Below are 26,150 nucleotides of genomic sequence, written 5' to 3'. Positions count from 1 at the left end.
TTTTCTATGATTGTAAGAGAGAAATCTGTTACCTATTAATTTATGGAAAATGTATATAGAATTTCTATAGTTCTTTAAATTTTTGAGGTAAAAATCATAAAAAATATCTACCAGGTAGTCCAAAATATACCACTTCATGCTTTTATAAGCAGTCTATTAAGTTAAGACTTATCAGTGGCTGTACCAACAATAAGGTTAATATGCTCAAAATATTTATATATTTCATGCTACTGACGATAGTATGTTTAAGATTACACAAGGTTACTATGAATGAAAAAGCTTTTCTATTTTAAATATATTTTCTATTCAAATATATACAATTAAATATAATTATCATATATAAATTAAATGCTTACATTGTTTTCTAATACATTACACATAAAAATATTCTGCTGCTGGAATACAGTCCTGATACTAAGAAAAAAAAAAAGGCAGAAAATTCCCCAGTAACAAAGGAGAAAAAATAAAAACATTTGAAATATTATGGAAAACTGAAAGATCTGCAAATAACTATAAACAGTAAAGATGAGATAACTATTCCTTTAAAGGAAAGACAAAGGTGAGGACATTTAGAGAGCTGAAGATTTATTCAGATCCTCTTAATGAATATAGATGATATAGATCATTACAACATAGGTTCCACGTTTCATCACATTCGTTCCCACCCTATCTAGGCATTGGCTACCATCTTCATTTCTGAACCTCCAAAAATGTAAAAAAGGCCAGGTGGTGAAACCCTGCCCATTTATGAAGCCAAATGGAAAAACAGGACGCCTTTCTTCTGCCTTTTACATCAATCATCAGCTATTTCTGAGAGCAACAGAAGCCTGAACTATAAGGAATTATAAATAGAAGAGCCCTTGAGTCTCCAAATGTAGGGTGAAGGGGGAGAAAGGGAACAGCTTATTTTAATCCATGCTTCTTAAAACCTGACTAGCAGTGAGATCCATAAATCTATCAATCAATGAGACTAGAGATTACATTTGAGAACTCTCAATTTGCTCAAACCTACTTGAAGATATACTTTTCTATTCCTCCAAATAAATTTTGATGGTACATGTAATTAGGTATCTATGTGCTTATACACAAGTAAAATGAGATTTAACATATATAACTAGTTTCAAATCTTCAAATATAATTGTAACAAATGCTTTACCTTAAAAAAAAAAACACTAGTCATATTCTAAGGTTTGCTAATGTGATCTTTGTATAACTCTATGACTGTAATTTAAAAACTACTATACTATACACTTTATTTTTTTTCTTTTTTTTTTATACTATACACTTTAAATGGGTGAGATTTATGGTACATAAATTAAATGTCAATAAAACTGCCATAAAAAATTTAAAAGGTAAAAAACTGTTGGTCAGGATATCCTTATGCTTCCTTTAAGTGACAATAACTTGCTGTGCAAACTGGCAAAACTTTCTATATTTCTATGTTTTACAACTTTGGATTCTAAGAATTATACAAAGTTGTATAACACTTTACCTTGAGACTTCCCTGGTGGAGCAGTGGATAGGAAATCTTCCTGCCAAGGCAGGGGACACAGGTTTGATCCCTGATCTGGGAAGATTCCACATGCTTTCTGAGCAAGTAAGCACGCATGCAGCAACTACTGAAGCCCCAAGCTTTTGCTCCAAAACAAGAGAAGCCACTGCAATGAAAAGCTCATTTACCGCAACTAAAAGTGGCCCCTGCTCACCACAATTACAGAGAAAGCCTACATGCAGTAACCGAAGACCTAGCACAGCCATAAATAAATAAATAAAGATGCTCAAGTAGAAAGACGGGAAAAAGAGTTGAGAAATAAATTATATCAATTTAATACTATGTAAAGTATAGTAATGCAAATCACAATGTTCTATTAAAATTTAAGAAAATATTTATTTTCATGATCCTGTAGACTAAAGATGTCAAAAAGTTTCCCATCTTATACTTGTGTCATTTACAATCAAAATGATAAAATCAGAAAGATCAAAGCTTAACAATCTCTGTGGTGCAGTTCTAATTCCAGAACTAAAAACTAGAAAGGAAGGGGGTTCCCTGACTGTCCTGTGGTTAGGATTCAGTGCTTTCACTGCTGTGGCCCAAGTTCAATTCCCGATCAAAGGAACTCCCAGGAAGTTGCAATGTGGCCAATAAGAAAAAATGTTTTTAATTTTAAAAAATAAAATATTTTTCAAAAGATTACAAAGGAATAGGAAATCTCCTAAGGCAATTGTTGGTATTACAGGACCACATCTATTTACATGTATACTTCTTTTTATATTTTCTCCTCTTTTTTCTCATTTTCGTCACCTCATCTTTTCAACTTATAGTACCAACATCTCCATTTATACTCAAATAAGAGTTTCAGAGTTTACAAAGCATTTTCACATAAATTACATGCATTTTCACAACTCCACGTGATATTATTTTCAATGTATAGAAGAAAAAGTGGAGCTCCAAAAGGTTAATGAGTTAAGAGTAGTTTACAAAATTTGGAAATATCCAACGAAGAAGCCAAGCCTTCTGACTTCAAAGTTTCTGATCTTTCTACATTAGCACAGATATCCCTCAGGATTATTTGATATTGAAAACCAAAAAGGCGTTGATTGCTAGCAAGTCTTTGATTTTTAAATTATTTTAAATTATATAATTCTAGACTATAAAATGTTTCAATTAAAACATTTCTTCTCTTACCCAGATTCTTCTTGTATACTCTCTTTTCAAAATAATGATGCTGTTGGCTCAATTATTTGACCCACTTTTTTTTTTTTTTTTTTTTGGTTGTGCCTTGTGACATGCAGCATCTTAGTTCCCTGACCAGGGCTTGAACCTGTGCCCCTTACAGTGGAAGCGTGGAGTCCTAACCACTGGACTACCAGAGAATTCTCTCTACCCCTTCTAAATAATTTTTTAAACTTAACATTTAACTAGATACAGATTAGATAAGGAAAAAGGAGGGAAGGGAAGAGGGAAGAAAGGCAAGGAAAGAAAATAGGAGGGAGAAAAGAAAAAGGGAAAGGGAAGAAGAGGAAAGTGAGAGGAGAAGGGGGAGGAGAGGAAGGAGGCAAAGAAAGGAAAAGCAGAGCAGAGCAAAGCTCAAGTCCCTTGCCTCCTCAAATGAAGCACAGAAGAATCCTACAAATCCTGGGGAACCATTGATTTACTATTATCTGAGGATACTCACAAGAGATACTATGATTCCTTATTAATGAAACCTAGCACAAGTAATGACAAAGAACTGAAGGAAAGAACAAGCTCAAACTTGAGTTCCCATGTCCTGTTCTCAAAATGTGGTTCAAGCTCTGTATCCACTAGGAAAAAAACAACAAACACACTTTCATTTAATAAGCATATCATGAACTCCAACACAGATATGCATTATCAAAATGTCTGGGAGTTGAGCCTATTAATTTGCATTTTAGCAAGACTATGGGTTTTTCTTAAACTCAGTCAAGTCTGAAATTCTTCCCTCATTCATGAATCTTCTTCAATGGTTAGCAGTCATGTTACCAGTTTAACTGACTTTTGTCTGTTCTGTCAAAGGCCTTAATGTGGCAAATACTGCTTCAAGTATTAACTAATATTAAGAGAGAAATTCTGTGCCCTTACATAAGAAATTTTGTCCTCTATAAGAAAATTACCAATATTTTTTAAAGCATGCAAGTAGGGAATGAAGGAACAAAACAGAAGATAGGAAGGAAGTTATATAAAGAAAATTCTTGATTTTTATTTTTTCAAAATGGGAAAAGAAATTGCTCAAAATGTTTGGAAAAAAGAACATCTGATAATTAAGAGTATTAAGTACTAGTGTGTGTATATATATATACACATATATATATGTTCATTCAATTGTTTAAGAAATTGGTCATTAATTTGTATATGCTATTTAAGAAACTGGTTATGAAAAGCAAAATATTAATTAGTTTTCTTAATGAATAAGAGAAAGAGTAGTAAGAAAAACACATATATTCTGTTTTAATAATACAAGGCTTAATCTTACTTAAATCTTTTAAAAAGCAATTCTCATGAATTAAGACTAAAAGATGGATTTTAAAGAAAAGATTACCATTTGGTGCAGTAGGAGGTGACCAGATGCCATAATATTTTGGCAAATATTTTTGTAGCTCTAAAAGAATATCATCAGTACAATCAGCAGCAAAAACCTGAAACAAAGAGAAATGGAACATTTCCAAGTTAGTTCCTTGTAATGCTTTCTAACTGCTCCAGACATTTCTCAAATAACATAATACAATGAATCATAATTTATCTAGTATGAGTTTTAACTGGAATTTAATAAGTTTAAGTCTGGAATAAGCTAAAAGAAAAAAAAAAAAAGAAAAAAAGAAATCTCTATGTGTTTCCAATGAGAAACTCTGTATTATTTAGAGCATATTCTTGGTTATCTAATCCTAGCCTTTCACTGTCCTTGAACTATTTTACAACAAAGTAAGTTGTAGATAACTCTTAGCAAATGCGAAAGAATTCTTGTCCATAGACAAAGAATAAATTCTGGCCAGAGGAGGATCTGTGCCTCCCTGGAGTCTCAGTGTTAGTAAAGAATCCATCTGTAATGCAGGAGACTTGCAGGACACATGGGTTCAATTCCTGGGTCAGGGAGATCCTATCGAGAAGGAAACGGCAACCCACTCGAATACTTATGCCTGGGAAATTTCGTAGACATACGAGCCTGGCTGGTTGCAGCCCATGGGGTCATAAAGAGTGAGACACAACTGACCACTTAACAGCAACAGAGGAGGATTACTGACTTCCCTCCAACCTTCCTGGAAAGGGAGAGTTTACAGTGTTCTTGTGTACACTCATTTCACCTTCCCTTTATGCCATATAAATTTGTGATTCTTTGACTTTTCTTTTGAACTAGTTTTAATGTCTGCTTAGTTCTTTCTGATACTAAGTAGGGCCCTGTGAGGCTCCTGAGCACAAAAGAGGCTTCATTCAGCCTCCATGACCTTCCCTGAGTTCCAATGGGCAGATGCAAGCAGTTACTAAATAGGAAAGAGAGGCGAAGTGACACCAGGGAGAAACAGTCAAGAGCAGCCTTGCGGGAAGTTCCTGTTTCCCCATCAAGGGATACACACAACATGATCTTTGAGCTGTTTTGACCCCAGACAAGTTTGAACCTGAAAGCTGATGACACTGACTCCTACTTACCTCACCATTAACCCATCAGAAGAATGCAAGCCAGTCACTGCTTTGATCCTTATCTCCTACCCCCACCTCATGTCTGTTAAGACCTTTCCCTACTGCCCAGAGATGGGGGCACAGTTCTTGAGGGGATAGCCTGCTGGGTTCCCTTTTTGCCTGGCAAAGAAATAAAGTCACTTTTTCTCTCTCTTCCATAACTATTTCCATATTTCTGTTTGGCATCGGCACACAAAGTCAATATTTTCGCATCACTTACCTCATTAAATGAGTTTAAACAAAATCTTTAACATGTGTTTATTTTATATCTGTAAGGAAATTGTGATTTTACCTTAAAAAATGTATCATTTAACTCAGTGTAAGTCTAAGTACTATTCATTTAATTATTTGATGTATAACCAGTAATAATTCTAGAAAACAATATGCAGATATCCTGGAACTAGATTTTTAATTTTTCTTCTAGAAAAGCAGAAAGAAAATATTTTTTGTTTCAAACTCAGAGACTGAGGGAGAGAACTTGTGGTTGTCCAGGAAAGGGTGAGTGAAAAGAATAGTTAGGGAGTTTGGGCTAACAGGTACACACCGTTATATCTACAATGGAAAATCAACAAGGACCTACTGTATAGCACAGGGAAGTCTGCTCAATGTTATGTGGCAGCCTGGATAGGAGGGTAGTTTGGGGAGAATGCATACATGTATATATACGATGAGTCCCTTTGCCGTCCACCTGAAACTATCGTAACACTGTTAATCAGCTATACTCCAATACAAAATAAAAGGTTTAATAATAACTTGCAAGACATCTTACTCATTAACTCTTGCCAAATAGGTCTACTAATAATAATGACTAGCAAGACATCTTACCCATTAACTCTTGCCAAATATGGTCTACGTAAGTACTCAAAACCATTTAAGTTTACTCATGTAAAATGCTTATGAAATCTCAGTATCAGAATTCTAATTATATATGTCAAACCACATTCACATCAAGTAGTTATATATGACATAATTCTATTTAATAAACTCAAGTATGGCAGAAACGCACCAAACGTGATATACTGTTATTTTCCAGCTTCCCCTACTGAAATGTGAGCAGAAATGATATCAGTCACTTCCTGGTCAAGGTTATTAAAAGCAGGGTGTACCTTACCAAATCCCTTTGTTCCTGGCACAAAGACATTGAAGACACAGTATTCATGATGACCTAACAAGATGGAGGAGCCAAATACATCTCTATGTGCTTACCTGAAGAAGTCCACGATATAAGTGAAAAGATAAAAGAACTAGAAGAGTAGAAACATCAACTTTCTCTTACGTTAAATATTTTTTCTTAAGCAGTAAGACTGATCTTTACTACAACATGCCAAACAAGATAACCTAAACAACTCTGTACCTAGAAATGTAGGATAAAATATAATATTTTCTTAAATGCATAGCTGAGCTCCCATGATTAAAAAAAGGAAATTCACAGAGATCTAAAATAAAGAGGAAACCCAAAGTACTAAGCTGAGCAGTGATATTTGGGCTCAGAGGTCCACTCTGAAGACCTGAACCAAAGGATCTCTGAACTTAGGATCAGTCCTAGATGAGGACAGAGATACTGAAAGAGGGAGAGTAAAGAATGCTCTGGGTCAAGCTAATACAGAAAAAAAAAAAAACAGCGAATAAACAATATCAGGAATAAAAAGGGAGTCATAATTAAACTAGCATAGCATTTTAAAAAATACTATGAAGAACTTTATCAGGTGGATAATTATATAAAACTATAATCTATATTTTAATACCACATTAACAAAGAAAATCAAAACATTTAAGAAATTGAATCATTAGTTAAAAAATATATCCTTTCCCAGGAACAAATGAAAAGAAAGATGGAAAGGACTTATGGAAGAAAAAGAGACAAGTCAACAGGCTGCTCTGATGAATTTATAGGTAAGTTTTATCAAGTGTAAGGAATAAAATACTTATCTGATACAAATTCTTCCACAGAAAAGAAAAAAGAATGTCCCTCAAAACTCATTTTATGAAGCTAAAGGAAACTTAGTATCAAAACAAGACAAGGACAATATGTGAAGAAAATAATAATCTCATTCATAAGCATAGCTGGAAAAAATCTTATATATGTAACACTAGCAAACAAAACCCAGTAATGCATGCTATTAAAAAACAAAAATGACATGTCCAAGTATGTTTTATTTCAAAAATCAAAGGTAATGTAATATTAGAAATCTGTTATGGCATTTACCAGTGGCTTCCCCAGTGGGTCAGATGGTAAGGAATCTGCCTACAATGCAGGAGACCTGGGTTCAATCCCTGGGTTGGGAAGATCCCCTGGAGAAGGGAATGGCTACCCATTCCTGTATTCTTGCCTGGAGAATTCCATAGAGGAGAGTATAAAAGCTGGCTTAAAACTGAACTTTTAAAAACTAAAATTGCGGCATTTGGTTCCATCATTATAGGGCAAATAGATGGTGAAAAAGTGGATAAGTGGAAACAGTGGCAAATTTTATTTTCCTGGGTTCAAAAATCACTGTGGACAGTGACTGCAGCCACAACATTAAAAGACGTTTGCTCCTTGGAAGAAAAGCTATGATAAAGCTAGACAGCGTATTAAAAAACAGTTATCACTTTGCCAACAAAGGTCCATCTCAGTCAAAGCTATGGTTTTTCCAGTAGTCATGTATAAATGTCATAGGTGGACCATAAAGAAGGCTGAGTGCCAAAGAACTGATGCTTTCAAAATGCAGTGCTGGAGAAGACCCTTGAGAGTCCCCTTGGACAGCAAGGAAGTCAAATCAGTCAATCCTACAGGAAATCAACCCTGAATATTCCTTGGAAAGATTGATGCTGAAGCTAAAGCTCCAATCCTCTGGCCACCTGATATGAAGAGCTGACTCACTGGAAAAGACCCTGATGCTGGGAAAGACTGAGGGCAGGAGGAGAAGGGGGCAACAAAGGATGAGACGGTTGGATGGCATCACTGACTCAATGGACATGAGTCTGAGCAAACTCTGGGAGATAGTGAAGGACAGCAAAGCCTGGTGTGCTATAGTTCATGGGGTCAAAAGAGTTGGACACAACTTAGCAAATGAACAAGGGTATTTACCACATTAACAGATTAAAAGAGGAAACTCATGATCATTTCAACAGATACAGAAAATCTTTGCCCTCCTGCATTGTCTCTTCCTGGTACAAGAGACTAGGGGGTTGGTGAACAGCTGAGGTCACTTATTTACTTCTCTAGGTTCCTCCTTATCAGTTCAAGTCTTCTCTTCAAGTTACCTTGCTGAGTTCCAGCAACCACTCCCTCTCCATGCTGACCAGGCCTACAGATGGTATAGCCTTCTCTCTTGCAGGTGACCTTAAACTCTGACTACATCATTGTAAACAGTCCTTTTATTAAACTGATAGAGTCCATCATGTGTTCCTTGAGAGAATCTTAACTCACAAAGAAAGCACTTTCCTTAATCTGTGGAGAAGTATCTCTCAAAAACTTAGCTTGAAAGTCATACTTTAACAGGGAAATGTTAGAAGCACTTTTACTAAATGAGGAGAAGATTCCCACCACCATTGCTTCAGTTCATCACACTGAACTATATAGAAAGCCTCAATAGAAGTACATAGATTCAAAAGGGACAAATAGAGTTTCCAATCACAGAAGATGTAACCATCTATACAGAAAGCAACTAAAATTGTTAGAAAGTCTCAGATAAATATGTTACTAAGAGTTCACCAAGATTATTGCAGGTAAGAACACCACACAAATATCTCATTCCTGTGTACTAGCAACCATTGGAAAACTTAACTCAAAAAATCCTGTTTACAACAGAAACAAAAAATAAGAATAAACTCAACTTAGAATGAATCCAACAAAGTATGTGCAAGACTTTTACAGAGTAAATATAAAATATTTTCTTTGAAAAAGAGGAAGTGTCAACAATTGAAAGCATATTCTACTGCCAGACTGCCTATGTTCAAATCCAGGGACCATCATTAACTATTTGAATGATTCTGGTCAAATTATTTTAATTAATCATACTTTAGTATAAAAAGAATATTAACAGTGTATCTAACCCACAGGTCGTTGCTACATGAGTTGGTAAAGCATTACTAGCAAGCATTTGGTTTTTGTTTCGCATTCTCTTTTTACTTGCACCTAAATTTAAGAGGTAAAGTTATAAAATTCTTAAAAGAAAATATGAGCATTCACCTTCATGACATTAAATATGACACTAATAGTCTGCACTTCAGAAGACACTAACAAGAAAATGAAGACAACTCAGAGAAGAGGGGAAATATTTACAAGTCACATATGAAAATCAAAGCAAATTACAATAAGATTAACACTTCACACTCACTTGAATGCCTATTTAAAAATAAAAACAAAACTAACAAGCATTGATGAGGATATAGAGAAACTGGAATCCTCATATATTAGTGGTGAAAATATAAAATAGGGCAGGCACTTTGGGAAACACTTTTGACAGTTTCTCAAATAATTAAATGTAGAATTACTATATGCCCCAGTTATTCCACTCCATATCCAATTCTAATATCTAAAAGAATTAGAAACAGGTATTCAAACAAATACTAATACATAAATGTTCATAACAGCCTTATCTACAAAAGCCAAAAGATAGAAACAATCCAAATGTCCTTCAATGAGTGAATGAATAAACAAAATGTGGTATGTAAATTTAATGAAGTATTACTCAGCCACAAAAAGGAACAAAGTACTAATGCCTACCACAAACTTTAAAAACATGCTTAACAAAAGAAGCTAGCCACAAGAATAACTAAATCCATAGAAAGCAGGTTGGTGGGTGGAAGACATTGGGCTGAGGGAGGAATAGGACACCGTGGCTTAATTGGGTACAGGGTTTTTTGCGTGTGCTGAAAATGTTCTGTTAACTAGATAGAGGTGATGGTTGCAAAACATTGTGAATCTTCTAAAAATTATTCCTAGTAATAAGGTTAATTAAATGTTAACTGTCCACCAACGCTTCCCCTCTACTCTCCTTTGGAGTTTCATAGTACACACTAGCTCATGTTCAAGGCTCTAAGAAATTCTATAGTAAAAAAAAGTACTTATTTAAACTCAGCATTTCTGAAAAATACAGTCTATCATCTAAGTATTTTTCAAAAATGTAGGTCAAAATCCATCAATCAAAATTAATTCAGTATATCAAAATAAGAATCACTCAAAAATGAAATAGAATAGAAAATATAGAATATGTTAGTAAAGATAAACATTGTGTTTTTTTTGAGCTGTTGTTTCAGTCACATACACAGTGTACTAAGAAGACATGTTATCAAATGTATTTCTTACTGAGTCAGCAGCATAAAATTATGAAAAGCACTTTGAATACAAAATAAATCTTACTTCACTTACCATATTATAAAATTCCAGCTCTCTTGGACCCCTTGGAGGCGGCTGCAATTGTTTCAAAACTGTGCCATCTGGATGTTGCAGTATACCTACAGAACAAAAATAAGATATTCTAAAATGCTTTAATAGCCAATTTCATAAATTTAACAGTTTCTTTTTACTTATTTCAGAAACTGAAACATTCAAACAACATATTTCAGTGCCTGTTATAGGCAAAGCACCAGGAACACAAATTCTAAATAGCTTCCTTTTGTTGTCTCCAACTGTTATGCCCCTTATAGCCCCCTCAGACCTTCTAATAAATAGAACATATTTAAATTTGTATAGAAATTCTTCAGCAATAGACTTTCCAGGAGATGTTAATTTATAGTTAAATAAGCAAATTGGGCCTCCCTGATAGCTCAGTTGGGTAAAGAATCCACCTGCAATGCAGGAGACCCTGGTTCAATTCCTGAGTCGGGAAGATCCACTGGAAAAGGGATAGGCTACCCACTCCAGTATTCTTGGGTTTCCCTTGTGACTCAGCTGGTAAAGAATCCACCTGCAATGCCCAGGGAGACCTGGGTTTGACCCCTGGGTTGGGAAGATCCCCTGGAAAAGGGAAAGGCTACCCACCCCAAATTCTGGACTGGAGAATTCTATGGACTGTATAGTCCATGGGGTCGCAAAGAGTCGGACACTGCTGAGTGACCTTCACTTTCAAGAAGCAAATTAAAAGCAGCAGCATAAACTGATCTCACTTTTATAAGCAAACAAAAAAATGTTAACGGTGGTTCTATATGAATTTCCCATTTTTTCATTTTTTTAAGTTTATCTCATCTGTTATAAGAAAGCAACTAAAGTTTTTTCCTGAGTCAGATGCACTGTGTAAAGCTGTACTGATAGCATGAGGGCAACAAGCCAATGCGAAATGTAGGAGCTGAAATCAGGCGCCAAGCCTGGACAAGAAGAGGCACCATTTTACGACATGCCCACTCAAAGGGGAGGCTGGTTTTCATTTATATGTGAAAATTTTAAATTTTCATATATTGAGATTTCATAAAATCATGCCAGTTAGAACACAACAGAACTCAAATAAATCTACTTCCAATTTTGATAAAATACACTACTTAAGTTTCTATTTCTTTGGCAAGTGTCAGGAATTTTTAAGAACAAAAATGCAGAATTTAATCTATAAACTATCAACCTAAAAGATATAGTAATTGAGTTTGTTTAAGTGCTACTTATAGAATATAAGGAAGGTAAACATTAATTCATATGGGTAAGATTGGTTGGTAAGTAATGAAAAGATTTTGGGACTTCAAAGAACAGTCTAACATAGCTGTTCCCAAAGTCTGGGAGAGCCTTCACACCCACGGTAACAAATATTTTCAATGGGCTAATGAATAAAGGCAGATGTAAAAAAGCCCTGGAGCTTCCTGATGGCTCAGTGGTAAACAATCAGCCTGCCAACATAAGAAACACAGGTTCCATCTGTGATCCAGGAAGATCCCACATGCCGCAGGGCAACTAAGCCCCTGCACCATAACTACTGAGCCTCTGTTCTAGAGCCCAGGAGCTGATACTGAGCCTTTATGCCACAAACTACTGAAGCCCACGAGCCCTAGAGCCTGTGCTCCACAAGAGAAGCCATCATAATGAGAAGTGTATGCGCCAAAACTACAGATTAGCCCCCTCTCCGCAACTAGACAAAAGCGCGTGCAGCAACAACAAAAACGCAGAATTTAATCAACAGCCAAAAATAAATATATAAATAAACCTTAAAAATACTTTATTAAAAAAAAAAAAAAAGGACTGATGAGCTAAATTGGGAGGGAGCAGGGAGCATTCATCAGTGAAGAGAGAACTATGAAGCTTCCCCACCTTGAGGCAGATACCTCATCTAGATACAGGTGAGTCTGCCATTAGACAAACATCTTAGCAGGCAAGCAGAAATGAGACTGTAGACAACAGTGTGGAGTAGCAGGATGGATTAGAGACAATAGTCCTCATACAAAAACAGATTGCTTGATCCAGAAATTCTCCCACACTATTCACTCTGAAAAATACCACTCCAGGTTTTCAGAGAAAGAAGCCATGGAGAAGGAGACAGTAATACCAGGCATTCTCCCAGTGAATGAATTATAGGATCTAAAAGTAAACCACTAGTATCTTACACTGCAGCCAAATCCCTCACAGCTGAAAAACAGTCAGGATAAGAAAAGAAACATCTTGGAAGGCTGGGCCAACACCACATGAACTGAATCTAAGAATGCAGCCCAGCACCAGTTCAACTAAATTCTAGAGGGAATATGATTTATCATTCCTCACGCTAAACAGAGGGGAAGGGCTTATACTCTATGTGGAACAAAACAAAACAAAAAATAATATATTCACTTCCCAGGGTTCTTTTCTTTCTTCTCACTGTTATTTTAAATAAGATATCCAAACTTCAATTTAAAAATTGAGACATAACAAAAGAAGGAAGTGTGATGTATAACCAAAAGAAAACACAGTCAACAGATGATGATACATAGATGAACAAGTACTTATAACTACCAAACAAGGATGTTAAAATAATTATAAGTATGATGCAATAGAAACTATAGGAAAAAATGGATATAAACATTAAATAGATACTTCGGGAGAAATGCAAAGTCTAAAAAAGAACCAAAAGAAATTCTAGAAGTAAAAAGACACAGTATCTGAAATACAATTATCAGCAGATGATTAAGAATAGGCAATCAAAGAGACTGATAATAAACTTTGGAAGGTCTATAGAAAATATCTAAATTAGTGCAGTGAGAGAAAAAGTATCTAAAAAGAAAAACGGAATAAAGCCCTAGCAGCCTGTAGGATAATATCAAGTATTCTAACAAATACACAGTTGGAGTATCATAATGAGAAATGAGAATGGGTCAGAAAAATAATTCTGGACTTCCACTTCTACATAGTATACAAAAAGCTGAAAGAACACCACTCCCATCTTAAAATAAGGAAAAGTTAGATAATCTACAAAATTATAACTTTTCTTGAAACCATTAGCGCACTGAGACTGCAAACTACAAACATATAATCTAACCACTATGATATGCCCAATGGGAGCATTCCCTTGCTTATGGTAGCACACGGCAAGATGGGACTACCTTCAAGGCAGTAAGAATAATTTAGCTAATATTTTTAACAAACAGTTAACAATAATAAAATACAGGTTAGGGAGAGAATACTGACTTCAAAAAGTTACAAAACACTTGCAACATCTTTTCCAGAAACCCCTCTCCTCTGTCCAAGAAAAAGACTGGAATAAAAGGAAAAAAAAAAAAAAAAAACCTGAATAAAAAGATAAAAAGCAACCCTCAAAGGTACAGTCCTTGAGGAAGTAGACACCATTCCTGTAAGCAGATAGGGCAGGGAGTCCCTGGAGAAAAAGAACCAGGCACAGCTTTCTTGACATAAGAGAAATCATTTTAGGTCTAAGTTGTTTGGGGATCTAAGCCTGGCCACAATGCTTGCCCTTGAACAGGACACAGTAATTAACAATCTTAAGGGAAGTTGGATGGCATCATCAGTTTAATGGACAAGAGTTTGAGTAAATTCTGGGAGATAGTGAAGGACAGGGAAGCCTGGCATGTTGCAGTTCATGGGGTCACAAAGTGTCACAACTTAGCAACTGAACAATGAAGTGAAGGATTGCAGGAACAAAGGAAAAGCAGTCAAGAAACAATGTGCGGTGCTGTGCTTAGTCGCTCGCTAGTGTTCCACTCTTTGTGACCCTATGGACGGTAGCCTGCCAGGCTCCTCTGTCCATGGGGATTCTCCAGCCAAGAATACTGGAGTGGGTTGCCATTTCCTCCTCCAGGCGTTCTTCCCAATCCAGGGATCAAACCCAGATCTTCCGCATTGCAGGTGGATTCTTTACCTTCTCAACTGCCAGGGAAGCCCCAAGAAACAATAGTTCAGTGATAAAGTCCTAGTTCCTCCTCAAGTTATATATTATAACAATCTGATACAGATCATAGCTGTTCAGGAACTACACCCCTACTCAAGTGAAGGATGGAATGATGAGGTTTCCTATTCGAACCCTCTGTGATTTCAATCAACTAAAACTTGGAGTCTGTCGATCTCTGCACCAATTCTATACTGAATTCTCTCCTCAAGCCCCTTCATGAATATTCCTTAACTTAAAGTTTCCCCAATTTTACCATTTGGGGAGACACTGCTTTGGGAAAGAGCTCCTTACTTGCTATAGGTAATAAATCCTTCTTCTCCCGATCTTTGACTTGGTTATGTCTTTTGGCTCAACACCCACCAAGAGAAACCCAATTTTCAGGTAACACGACTACAGGAAAGAACAGTTCCTACCAGAACCTTTTCCCCTGTGAACAAAATTCTAAAACTTCTAGGGTAAGGGGGGTAAATCATGTTGCCCCCAAGGCACAAAGATGGGGAGAATAGTAAGAGGGAAAAAATCCTTAATCCTGGAGGCAAAGAGGGACCAGAAAAGCATGATAAATCCTGACTCCAGAGGTTGTCTATCGCTGGGGGAAGAGAAAGAAACTCACTTGCTAAAGAGTTTGTCTCCCACAAAAAATAAAAAGGAGCATGAGACAGGAGGGAAAAGGGTAGGACACACATGCTAGATAAATGAAGGGGTGCAACCCTTGGGATACAGACTGGCAGGAACCAGCTAAAACTAAGGTGGCTCTGAGAACAGCCCAATCATTGACCTTTAGTTCATTATACCTTCATTGCAATAGGTGGTACAGTTGGTAATGAACCTGTCTGTCAATTCAGGAGACATAAGAGACATGGGTTTGTTCGATCCCTGGGTCGGGAATATCCCCTAGAGAAAGGAATGACAATGCATTCCAATAGTCTTGCCTGGAAAATTCCACAGACAGAGGAGCCTGGTGTGCTACAGGCCATGGGGTAAAAAAAGTGGGACACAACTGAACACATACAACCACAACCAGTACTAAAAGTCACCCCCACTTAAGCTGAGACAGTTAGATCATAAAAGGTCAGAAGGTGGGCAGTGGCCCAAACCCTGGGAAATCCCCACCCTTCCCAGACCTAACAAGAATACTCACCACCCTCATTAGCACATGAAATTACCGAGCCCTTAAAAGCCAAGACCCCCCATGCCCTGGGCCAGCTCTCACTTTCTGACATGGTCTGTCACTAATAAGCAACAGCAGTCTACAGATGAGGGAGGGGCATGAACATAGAGAAAAAAAAAAAACTTCTGAAGCATGGGTGCAAAGAAGACCTAAAGCAGAGGGCTGGAAAGGAATACTGAGAAAAATCCTCCAGCAAATCACTCTCACTCTAAACATAAGAGTACAACAGAGAAATTTCAAGCCCAAGATACACTAGAGGTATATTAGTCTGCTTGTACTTCTGAAATACCAAAGATTGGATGCTTAAACAACACAAATCTATTTTCTCACAGTTATAGAGCTAGAAGGCCCAGATCAAGGTGCCAGGTTCCTTGGAAAGAGCCGTCATTCAGGTCTGTGGACACCTCCTACCTTCTCACTGTGTCCTCACATGGTGGGGAAACAAGAGTATACCTCTCATGTCTATTTTTATAAGGACAGTAATCCTATCGGATCAGGCCCCACCTTATGATCTTGTTTAGTTATAATAAGAAAAAGGAATGGCTAAAAGACAAACTGAAAAGCCCTCAAAATTAGAACAAAAGAAAATCGCAGTACCAATACCTCAGGTGAAACAAACACACCCCCTTCCTAGCTATCCCTAATTTGCATAGGGGAGGCGGCGGGGGGCGGGGGGGGGGGGGAGGAGACAAAACTTATAAAAGAGAGACAAGACAGGTTGAAACTCTAATACTCTGGCCACCTGATGCAAAGAACTGACTCACTGGAAAAGATCCTGACGCTAGGAAAGATTGAAGGCAGGAGCAGACGGCAGAGAGGATGAGATGATTGGACGGCATCACTGGCTCAAGGGACATGAGTTTGAGCAAGCTCTGGGAGCTGGTGATAGACAGGGAAGCCATAGGGTCGCAAAGGGTCGGACACGACTGAGCGACTAAACTAACTGAAGATGGGTTGAGGCCTTTCCTCACTAATCTTAAAGGCCTTGTCTCCAAATACAATCATATTGGGAGTTAGTGTTTCAATATATTAATTTTGGAGGGCACAACAGTCAATCTACAACAGAAGGTAACTACAACATAATTCACACTTGGCTCTACTCCTGACTAGACTGATTCAATCACCAACATTAACAGCCTAGCAGAAGAGGTATATTCATTTCAGGCATAAATACTGTTTGCCTCAGTTACTTCAGTCCTACATATGATATCCAGACTTTAATTAAAAAATTACAAGTCATATAAAAAACTAAGGGAAAAAACACTGCCAAGAGATAATGCAACATACAGAACAGTTTCAGAGATTACACTGATGTTAAAATTATCAAACTTAAAAAACCATAATTAATCTATTAAAAACTATAACAGGAAAGGTAAGACATGCATGAAAAGATGAGGAATTTCAGCACAGATAAATTTTGAGTTAAATGGAATGTAAGAAATAAAAAACATGGTAAGAGAGATTAAAAACTGCTTTCTATTGGTTTACCAGTAGACATAAAACAAGAGAGGAAGAAATCAGTAAATGTGGGGACAAGGAATCCATAGGGACAGAGGAACCTGGCAGGCCACAGTCCATAGAGTCACAAAGAGTCAGACATGACTGAAGTGACTTAGCACACACATGCATGCAATTTCTGCATGCAACAGAAATTACCCAAATTGAAACACAAAAAGAGGAAAAAAAAAAACAACTGTGTGTTTTTTCTATCTGCAGATGGAATAGTCTAGGTAATTTTTAATTTTTTTTTTTTGGTAACTTTTCCCAGAAATTTCTATAATAAACATATTTTGCTTTCATTAATAGAAAACATACTTGACACAGGAAAACATATACACTAAATAATTACATACTCTGCATAATCTCAATTATGTAACCAAGTTATTAAAGACTTTTTTTTAATGACCAAAATGACAATGTCTAAAATGTTCTAAAACTAATAAAAACAAACTGTAGAGCCAGGAAGCCCAGAGAATCATAAATACTATGGGGGGGGGGGGGAACTCCTAGACATTTTAATACAAAACTTAAATATAAAAACAAAAATGGTTAAAAGGATGGATTAAAAAAAGATATACTACTCATAAGAAAGTTGATATGTTAATATTCTTATATATCAAACTACGCTAATGTCATACAGACTTCAAGAAAAGAAATACTGAATGTAAAGGACATACCATAATGATAAGAAGGTTTCATTAAGACACAATGGTAGCAAAGTTTCAAAATATATGAAACAAAAACTGAAAAGATATCTCAATAATTCATAAAAACAAGTATTCAGAACATGAGTAATGATATATAAAACTTTAACAACAGTATCAAACAACTTGACTACACTGACACTTATAGAATACTACGTCCAACAGAATATATATATTTTTTCAGGTATAAATGGAACTTTTACCAAAACTGACCATCTGCTGGACTACAGAAAAAAAAAAATCACACAGAGAATATTCTCTGACCACAATGGAAGTAATGATAAGACATCTGGGAAAATACCAAATAGACAGAATATAAACACACTTCTAACTAATCCATGGATCAAAATTCACAAGGGAAATTAGGAAACATTTTAACTAGGTGATAATGAAACCAATATATCAAAATTGTGGAATGCAACTAAAAGTACCACATAGTGCTTACAGAAAAATGCATAGTTTTAAATGCTTATATTGCAAAAGAAAGAAGGTTCCAACTTAAGATGCAGGGGGGAAAACATATTAAAGAAAGACAGGAGCAAAAAAAAAAAAATCAATGTAATAAAAATGGACAACAGAAAAAAATCAGTGAAATTAAAAGGTTCTCTGAGATCAATAAAACTGATAAACCTCTAGCTAGACAGATCAAGGAAAACAAATAATCATTATTAGAAATAAATGAAAGATGAGATGTCACTACAAATGCTACAAACATTAAAAGCATAAATGAACCATGAACTTCACACCAATAAATTCAACAGCTTAGATAGGGGTTTCCCCAGTGGCTCAGTGGTAAAGAATTCACCTGTCAATGCAGGAGACAAAGTTCGATCCCTGGTCCAGGAAGATCCCATGTGCCACAGAGCAACTAAGCTTGTGTGCCACAACTACTGAGCTTGTACTCTAGAGCCCAGGAATTGCAACTACTGGGCCCATGTGCGGCAGCCACTAAAGCCCATGCACCTAGAGCCCATCCTTTGCGACAAAAGAAGCCACCACAGTAAGAAGCCCACACACCACAACAAAGAGTAGTCTCAGCTCACTGCAACTAGAGAAAAGCCTATGCAGCAATGAAGACCCAGCACAGCCAAAAATAAATAAAAATTATTAAAAAAAATTTAAAGTGTACAAACACCTTTAGACAGAGAATAAAAAATTTAAGTTAATTTATGTATACCAATACTGTGGCCACCTAATGCAAGGAACTGACTCATTTGAAAAGACCCTGATGCTGGGAAAGATTGAAGGTGGGAAGAGAAATGGACGACAGAGGCTGAGATGGTTGGATGGCATCACTGACTCAATGGACATGAGTTTGAGTAAACTCCTGGAGTTGCTGATGGACAGGGAGGCCTGGTGGGCTGCAGTCCACGGGGTCTCAAAGAGTCGGACACAACTGAGTGACTGAACTGAACTGAACTGAACTGAACTGATGTATACCAAGGGCTTCCTGCATAGCTCAGTCGGTAAGGCATCTGCCTGCAATGCAGGAGACCTGGGTTCAATTCCTGGGTCAGGAAGTTCCCCTGTAGAGGGAAAAGGCAACCCCTTCCAGTATTCTTGCCTGGAAAATCCCATGGACAGAGGAGCCTGTCGGACTATGGCTCATGGGATCGCAAGAGTCAGACACGACTTAGCACTAACGTTTTATGTATACCAAAAACATTGATTTCATATTTGTAAATATACTAAGACAAATGAAGCCAAAATGTGCTCATTAGTAAATTCTATCCAACATTTACAGAAAAAGATACCCGTTTTACCAAGAAAAGTAGGGAACATTTTCCTGCTCACTTTATGAAGCCAGCATATTCATTTTTAAAAACCTCAACAAAGACTTAAAATTATAGGCAATTATCTCAAATGAATACAGTCACAGAAATCTTTAATAAAAACACTAAGAAAGCAAATCCAAACATGCCAACAAATTTGGAAAACTCAGCAGTGGCCACTGGACTCGAAAAGGTCAGTTTTCATTACAGTCCCAAAGAAGGGCAATGCCAAAGAATATTGAAACTACCCCACAACTGCACACATATCACATGCTAGCAAGGTTATTATACTCAAAATCCTCCAAGATAGTCTTCAACAGTACATGAACCAAGAACTTGCAGATGCACAAGCTGGATTTAGAAAAGGCAGAGGAACCAGAGATCAAATTGCCAACATCCGCTGGATCACAGAAAGAGAAAGAGAATTCCAGAAAAAAAACATCTAATTCTGCTTCATTGATTATGCTAAAGTCTTTGACTGTGTGGATCACAACAAACTGTAGACAATTCTTAAAGAGATGGGAGTATCAGACCACCTTACCTGCCTCTTGAGAAATCTGTATGAAGGTCAAGAAGCAACAGTTAGAACCCACCATGAACAACACACTGGTTTAAAACTGGGAAAGGAGTGTGTCAGGCTGTATACTGTCACCCTATTTATTTAACTTGTATGCAGAATACATCATGTGAAATGTCAGGCTGGATAAATCACAAGCTGGAATCAAGATTGCTGGGAGAAATATCAATAACCTCAGATATGCAGATAATACCATTTTAACGGCAAAAACGAAGAGGAACTACAGAGCCTCCTCATGTAGGTGAAAGAGGAGTGAAAAAGCTGGCTTGAAACTTAACATTCAAAAAACTAAGATCATGGCATCTGCTCTCATCATTTCATGGCATATAGATGGGAAAACAACGGAAACAGTGACAGACTTTATTTTCTTGGGCTCCAAAATCACTGTGGACGGTGACTGCAGCCATGAAATTAAAAGATGCTTGCTCCTAGGAAGAAAAACTATGACAAACCTAGAGAGCATATTAAAAAACAGAGACATTACTTTGTCGGCAAAGGTCCCTATAGTCAAAGATATGGTTTTTCCAGTAGTCACGTACATACAACAGAGTTGGACCATAAAAGAGGGTTGAGTGCTGAAGAATTGATGCTTTTGAACTGTGGTGTTGGAGAAGACTCTGAGAGTCCCTTGGACTGCAAGGAGATCAAATCAGTCAATCCTAAAGGAAATCAATCCTAAATATTCTTTGGAAGGACTGATGCTAAAAGTGAAGCTCCAATACTTTGGCCACCTGATGCTTCCAAAGAGCTGACTCATTGGAAAAGACCCTCATGCTGGGAAAGACAGAAGGCAGAAGAAGGGCATGAGGACAAGATCCTTGGATGGCATCACCAACTCAATGGACATGAGTTTGAGCAAGCTCTGGGAGATAGTGAAGGACAGGGAAGCCTGGAATGTTACAGTCCAAGGGGTTGCAAAGAGTCAGACATGACTGAGCAACTGAACAACAATTTATCACAAACATATAGACCTTAATCCAGGAACGCACAGTTGATTTAAAAATTCCAAGATGAGTAAACGTATTGATGTTTGGGAAGACAGTTTTCTGAGAAAAAAGGGAGATATGAATATAGAACAGGGAGAAGAACCCTGTGATATTAGATTTTAATTATAGATATGAATATTAATTTTAATTTTTACCAGCAAGAAATTACGTCTTAATTCATTCTGCTGAAAGGACCAATAGTAATAACAATCAAGAAGCAATGAGTATACCTGTTGCCCAGATGTTGATTTTTAAATACGATTTATCCCCAAAGGATGTACCTTTTCCTCTCTTCCTTGCTTTTTGCTTCTCTTCATTCTTCCGCTACTCATAAAACCTCCTTAGATAAGCACTTTACCTTCTTGCTTTTCTTTTTCTTTGGGATGGTTTAGTTTGCCACCTTCTACACAATATGACAGACCTCTGTCCATAGTTCTTCAGGCACACTGCTATCTAGATCTAGTCCCTTGAATCTATTCATTACCTCTGTGAATTTATATGGGATTTGATTTAAATTATACTTGGCTGGCCTAGTGTTTTTCCTGGTTTTCTTTAGTTTAAGCCTGACTTTTGCTATGAGAAGCTTATCATCTTTGCCACAGTTAGCTCTAGGTCTTGCTTTTGCTGACCGTATATACAGTTTCTCCATCTTCGGCTACAGAGAATGTAATCAATTTGATTTTGGTATTGACCATTTGGTGATGTCCATGTGTAACATATTCTTTTGTGTTGGTGAAAAAGAGTAGAGAGCTGGCTTAAGACTAAATATTAAAACAACTAAGATCATGGAATGGCCCCATTACTGCATGGGAAATAGAAGGGGGAAAGGTGGAAGTATCGACATATTTCCTCTTTTTGGACTCCAAAATCACTGTTGACAGTGACTACAGGCCATGAAATCAGAGGACAATTGCTTCCTGGAAGGAAAGCGATGACAAACCAAAACAGTGTGTTGAAAAACAGAGACATTACTCTTCTGTGATGCTGAAGCTCCAGTATTTTGGTCACCTGATGCGAACAGGTGAAAAAGTCCCTGATACTGGAAAAGATCGAGGGCAAAAGGAGAAGAGGGCATCAGAGGATGAGGTGCCTGGACAGCATTATTGATGCAATAAACATGAATCCAACTGGACAAACTCCAGAAGATGGTGAGGGACAGGGAGGCCTGGCATACTGCAGTCCATGGAGTTGCAGAGTCAGACATGACCGGGCAACTGAACAACAACAACCCTTAAATGAACTAGGTTCTTGAGAAAATAGTGTCTTATTCTAAGGCTGGGACCCGAAAGGTATAAGATGAACGTGGGACATCTTTTCATGCCACAAAGTGAGAAAATGCTTCAAAATATGGGAACATTAAAAAGACACAGGAGCCAGCTTGAAGAAGCTCCCACTGCCAAAATCTGGGACAACTGATCATTAAAATTAAGCAGCAACAATAAAGGCTAAGATCCATAGAAGTTTGGAAAACCCAGCCATCCATCCTACGAATTAGAGAGAGAAAGAAAATCTGTATTCCTTAAAGAAGAATGCCAACTAACAAATGTAACAGGAATAAGAGATTAGAACATCATTTTCCAGCTAACACGGTAATAAGTTGAGTTGGTCAAATATCATTAATGAGTGCTTGTAACATTTGGTGAAAATGCCAATGATATGCAGGATGTTTAACAGTCTCAAAATATTCCTCTCAAATTATTTACCTGCAATAGGAAACATTAAACTTAACAGTGGAAAAATCTGGCAGACATCATTTAATCAGCTGATCAAAGTTATATCACCAGTAATGCAACTGACATCCTGTGCTGTATGATATGATGCTTCAAGAAAACAACATAATTCATTTGGTATTCTTAGAAAAATGCATTCATCTGATTCTAATCATAAGGAAATAATTAGAGAATCTTGAAGAACATTCTAAAAGTCATATGCCTATAGTCTTCAAATATTTCACAGTTATAAAAAGATAAAGGAAAAATTTTAAGAACTGCTCCATATGACAGGCAACTAGAGGGTGATAATAACTAAGTGCAATGTATATAACCTTAGATGGGGGAAAACTGCTATAAAGAATATTAGGGAAAACTGCTATAAAGAAATATTATAGGAATAGTGGCAAAAGCCAAGTGATAAATATTCTGAATTTGATAATTTTACCACGGTTAGGTAAGAAAATATTCTTATTTTTAGTAAATAGACAAGAGGTCATGATGCCTACACCTTGGTTTTAAATGGTTCCACAAAACCATTATCATACACGATAAAGCAACTGTGGCAGAATATTAATAGCCAAATAGAGATGAATGGTAATATGTATTAGTTTGTTATTCTATATTTGCAACTTTTAAGTTTGAAGTTTCCCAACACAGAAATGTTTTAAATTCCTTAAAAAGGAAGCATGATATACAGTAGCATCAATTATTTAGGTAAAATCTAGTGTAAGACTTTTACACTGAATGTAAATGGCCAGAAATAGTCAAGACAATCAGAAGTGAGATGTTTATTCTACCATACATCAGGATTTATTATACAGCAGTTTAAATTAAGACAGTGAGGTATTACTGCTAGGATAAACGAATCAGTAAAACAAGCCCAAACTGAAACTGAAAGAACTGAGGTATATATGCACAATGGAGTACTAATAAGTTGTAAAAAGGCAATAAGGAAGCACTCTATGAACTGCTAATACCGATTTCTAGGAAATACTGCTAACTTTAAAAAACAAAGTACAAAAGAGTATATACAGCATACTACTTTTTGTCGGAAGAAAGGAAAAGAAGAAAATAGAGATCTGCTTAATTCTAGAACAAGAAATTCAGAAAAGATAAATCAAAAACAATGAAACTGGTTAACCTACAAGGGATGCTGAGAAATGGGATGGAGTGATACTGAAGAGAGTGACACTTCTGATACACCTTTTTTGAAAAGTTTTGCTTTTGGAAGCATATTAATTTTATAAGCATTCAAAAACTGATCACTGAAGGAAGCGAAATGAATTTAAACAGAAACAAACATATTTCAAATGAATAATAATACCATGGAGAAAAGGGAAGTAAAAATAGCCACACACACACACACAAATCCTAATCTAAATAGCTTTTGAAAAGTGTCCAACCACATACCCTCAATGAAAGGAATCTAATCTTGAATTCTTTATTCTAGGTTTGTTTTCTACAGTAGTACAAGCACAGAAATTCTGAAGATCATAGGATTAAAAAAAATTTAATATTGTGGGAGCCAGGTTCTCACTGAGGTAAATGGAAAATACAAATATAGAATCAGGAAAAGAACTCCATGGAATTGGAATGAAACTAGAAGTATCAGTATGCAATTATGATTTCTAAAATATTTATACACACTTTTTAGTAATGTCCATTGAAAAGACCTGGAAGCAGTGACATCCCAGTGGTAACAAGCAAACCTGCACCCAGATCTTGGTTTCTAACAACCATTTCCCACTAAAAATGAACCAGGGCTCCTTGGAGAAATGGCAGGTTCCAGAGCTGTGTGGACTTCCCTGGTTAAAGGAAGGAAGTGCTCCAAACTGGTCAAATCTGGGACAATTTGAACAGCAAAATAAACAAGTTCTATAATAGATTATGACACTATAAAATAAAAATCTATGACTACAAATTAATCATAAAAAAGAACACACATATATAGGAATAACAGAGAGCTATTTCTTTTTTTTTTCTTTTCTTACAAAGTCAACTATGCTTCAATAAGTAAAATATCAACTATATTCCCTATGTTAATCATCATTGTAACTAATTTTATATCTCAGTTTGTATCTTTTAATCCCCTTCACCTATTTCACTGCTCCCCAGTGTGCATCCCCTTTAATAATCATTAGTTTGCTCTCTAAATCTGTGAGTGGAAGGGGTCCCCCCAACCCCTGCACTCTCCTGGAGCTATTTCTTAGAATCAGTGCTCAGTCACTCAGTAGTGTCTGACTCTTTGCAACCTCACTGACTCTAGAATGTTGACTATTAAAATAGAGTGGTAGAATGAAAAAAAGAAAATCACAATTTTTCAACTATCAGAGTAAAGGCTGCTTCAGGCAAAATTATCATTAGATGTCTAATTTAGGAGTAAAGTATGAGGATCCCAATATTTGCATGAAATTATAAGCATCTCTCCACAGACAGCTTAGTAACACAGGAAGAAAATATTAACTATACACTAGAGAAGCCAAACCACACTTGGACCAGGTGATCAAGTGAACATCACTAATAACAGGCAAATAGGCAGTGTGGACCTCTAGATGTGATACCCTAAAAAGGATATCTTATATATCACTTGTATAACATTCCAGCCAGAAAAGTATAACCTGAATCTCATCGTAAAAACCCATCATATACCCAAGTTAAATAATACTTTATTAAGTAACGAGCCTGTACTCTTCAAAATCTTACCATTTTTAAAAAGGCTGAGAAACTGTTACAAATTATAGAATTCCAAGAGACAAGAGAACTAAATGCAACAAATGATTCTAGACTAGACCCTATCCTGAAAAAAACAAATATAAGACATTATTGGAACAGTGGACAAAATCAGAATATGGACTATAGATGAAGTACTGTATTATTACCGAAACACAAGTTACTTTGCCCAACACACAGTGAGGTCAAACGATACCAAAACAAACTTGAACAGAGAAAGGTTTACTGCAGGGCCATGCAAGGAAATCAGTGGTTCATGCCTTAAAAACCCCAAACTTCCCAAGAGCTATCAGCAAAGCAGTGTTAAAGGAAAGGTGAGCGAGGGGTGTGGTTAGTTGTTGCAGGGTCAGATCCTTTGTTCTTTCTCCACCAAACAAATTATGTGTTAATGTGTTATTTTCTGTTCTGATAAGAAAGAACCAGGTCCCAAGGCACAACTTTCACCCTTTGAGATCCAGATCCTGGTTAAGCAAGAGGAAGCAGATCTCAGCTGGTGGCTCCCTCAGGGCCAGGTCCCCAGACCCTGCCC

At 36.7% G+C, this 26,150-nt stretch overlaps 1 protein-coding gene across 2 annotated transcripts in view; it reads right to left on the bottom strand.

The window, feature by feature from the left end:
- IPMK (inositol polyphosphate multikinase) overlaps positions 1-26,150 on the bottom strand; it is a 53,088-nt gene that overhangs the window by 21,753 nt on the left and 5,185 nt on the right. For both annotated transcript variants that reach the window (XM_069567834.1, XM_069567835.1), the window contains exons 2-3: positions 10,545-10,630; positions 4,059-4,155 (exon numbers count right to left, since the gene is read on the bottom strand). In XM_069567834.1, coding sequence (XP_069423935.1) covers positions 4,059-4,155; positions 10,545-10,630 — 183 coding nt within the window. The remainder of the gene's footprint in view (positions 1-4,058; positions 4,156-10,544; positions 10,631-26,150) is intronic.

This window comes from Ovis canadensis, chromosome 22, assembly GCF_042477335.2.
Source record: "Ovis canadensis isolate MfBH-ARS-UI-01 breed Bighorn chromosome 22, ARS-UI_OviCan_v2, whole genome shotgun sequence".
Lineage (NCBI taxonomy): Eukaryota > Metazoa > Chordata > Mammalia > Artiodactyla > Bovidae > Ovis > Ovis canadensis.
This window is presented reverse-complemented; position numbering and strand designations above follow the sequence as displayed.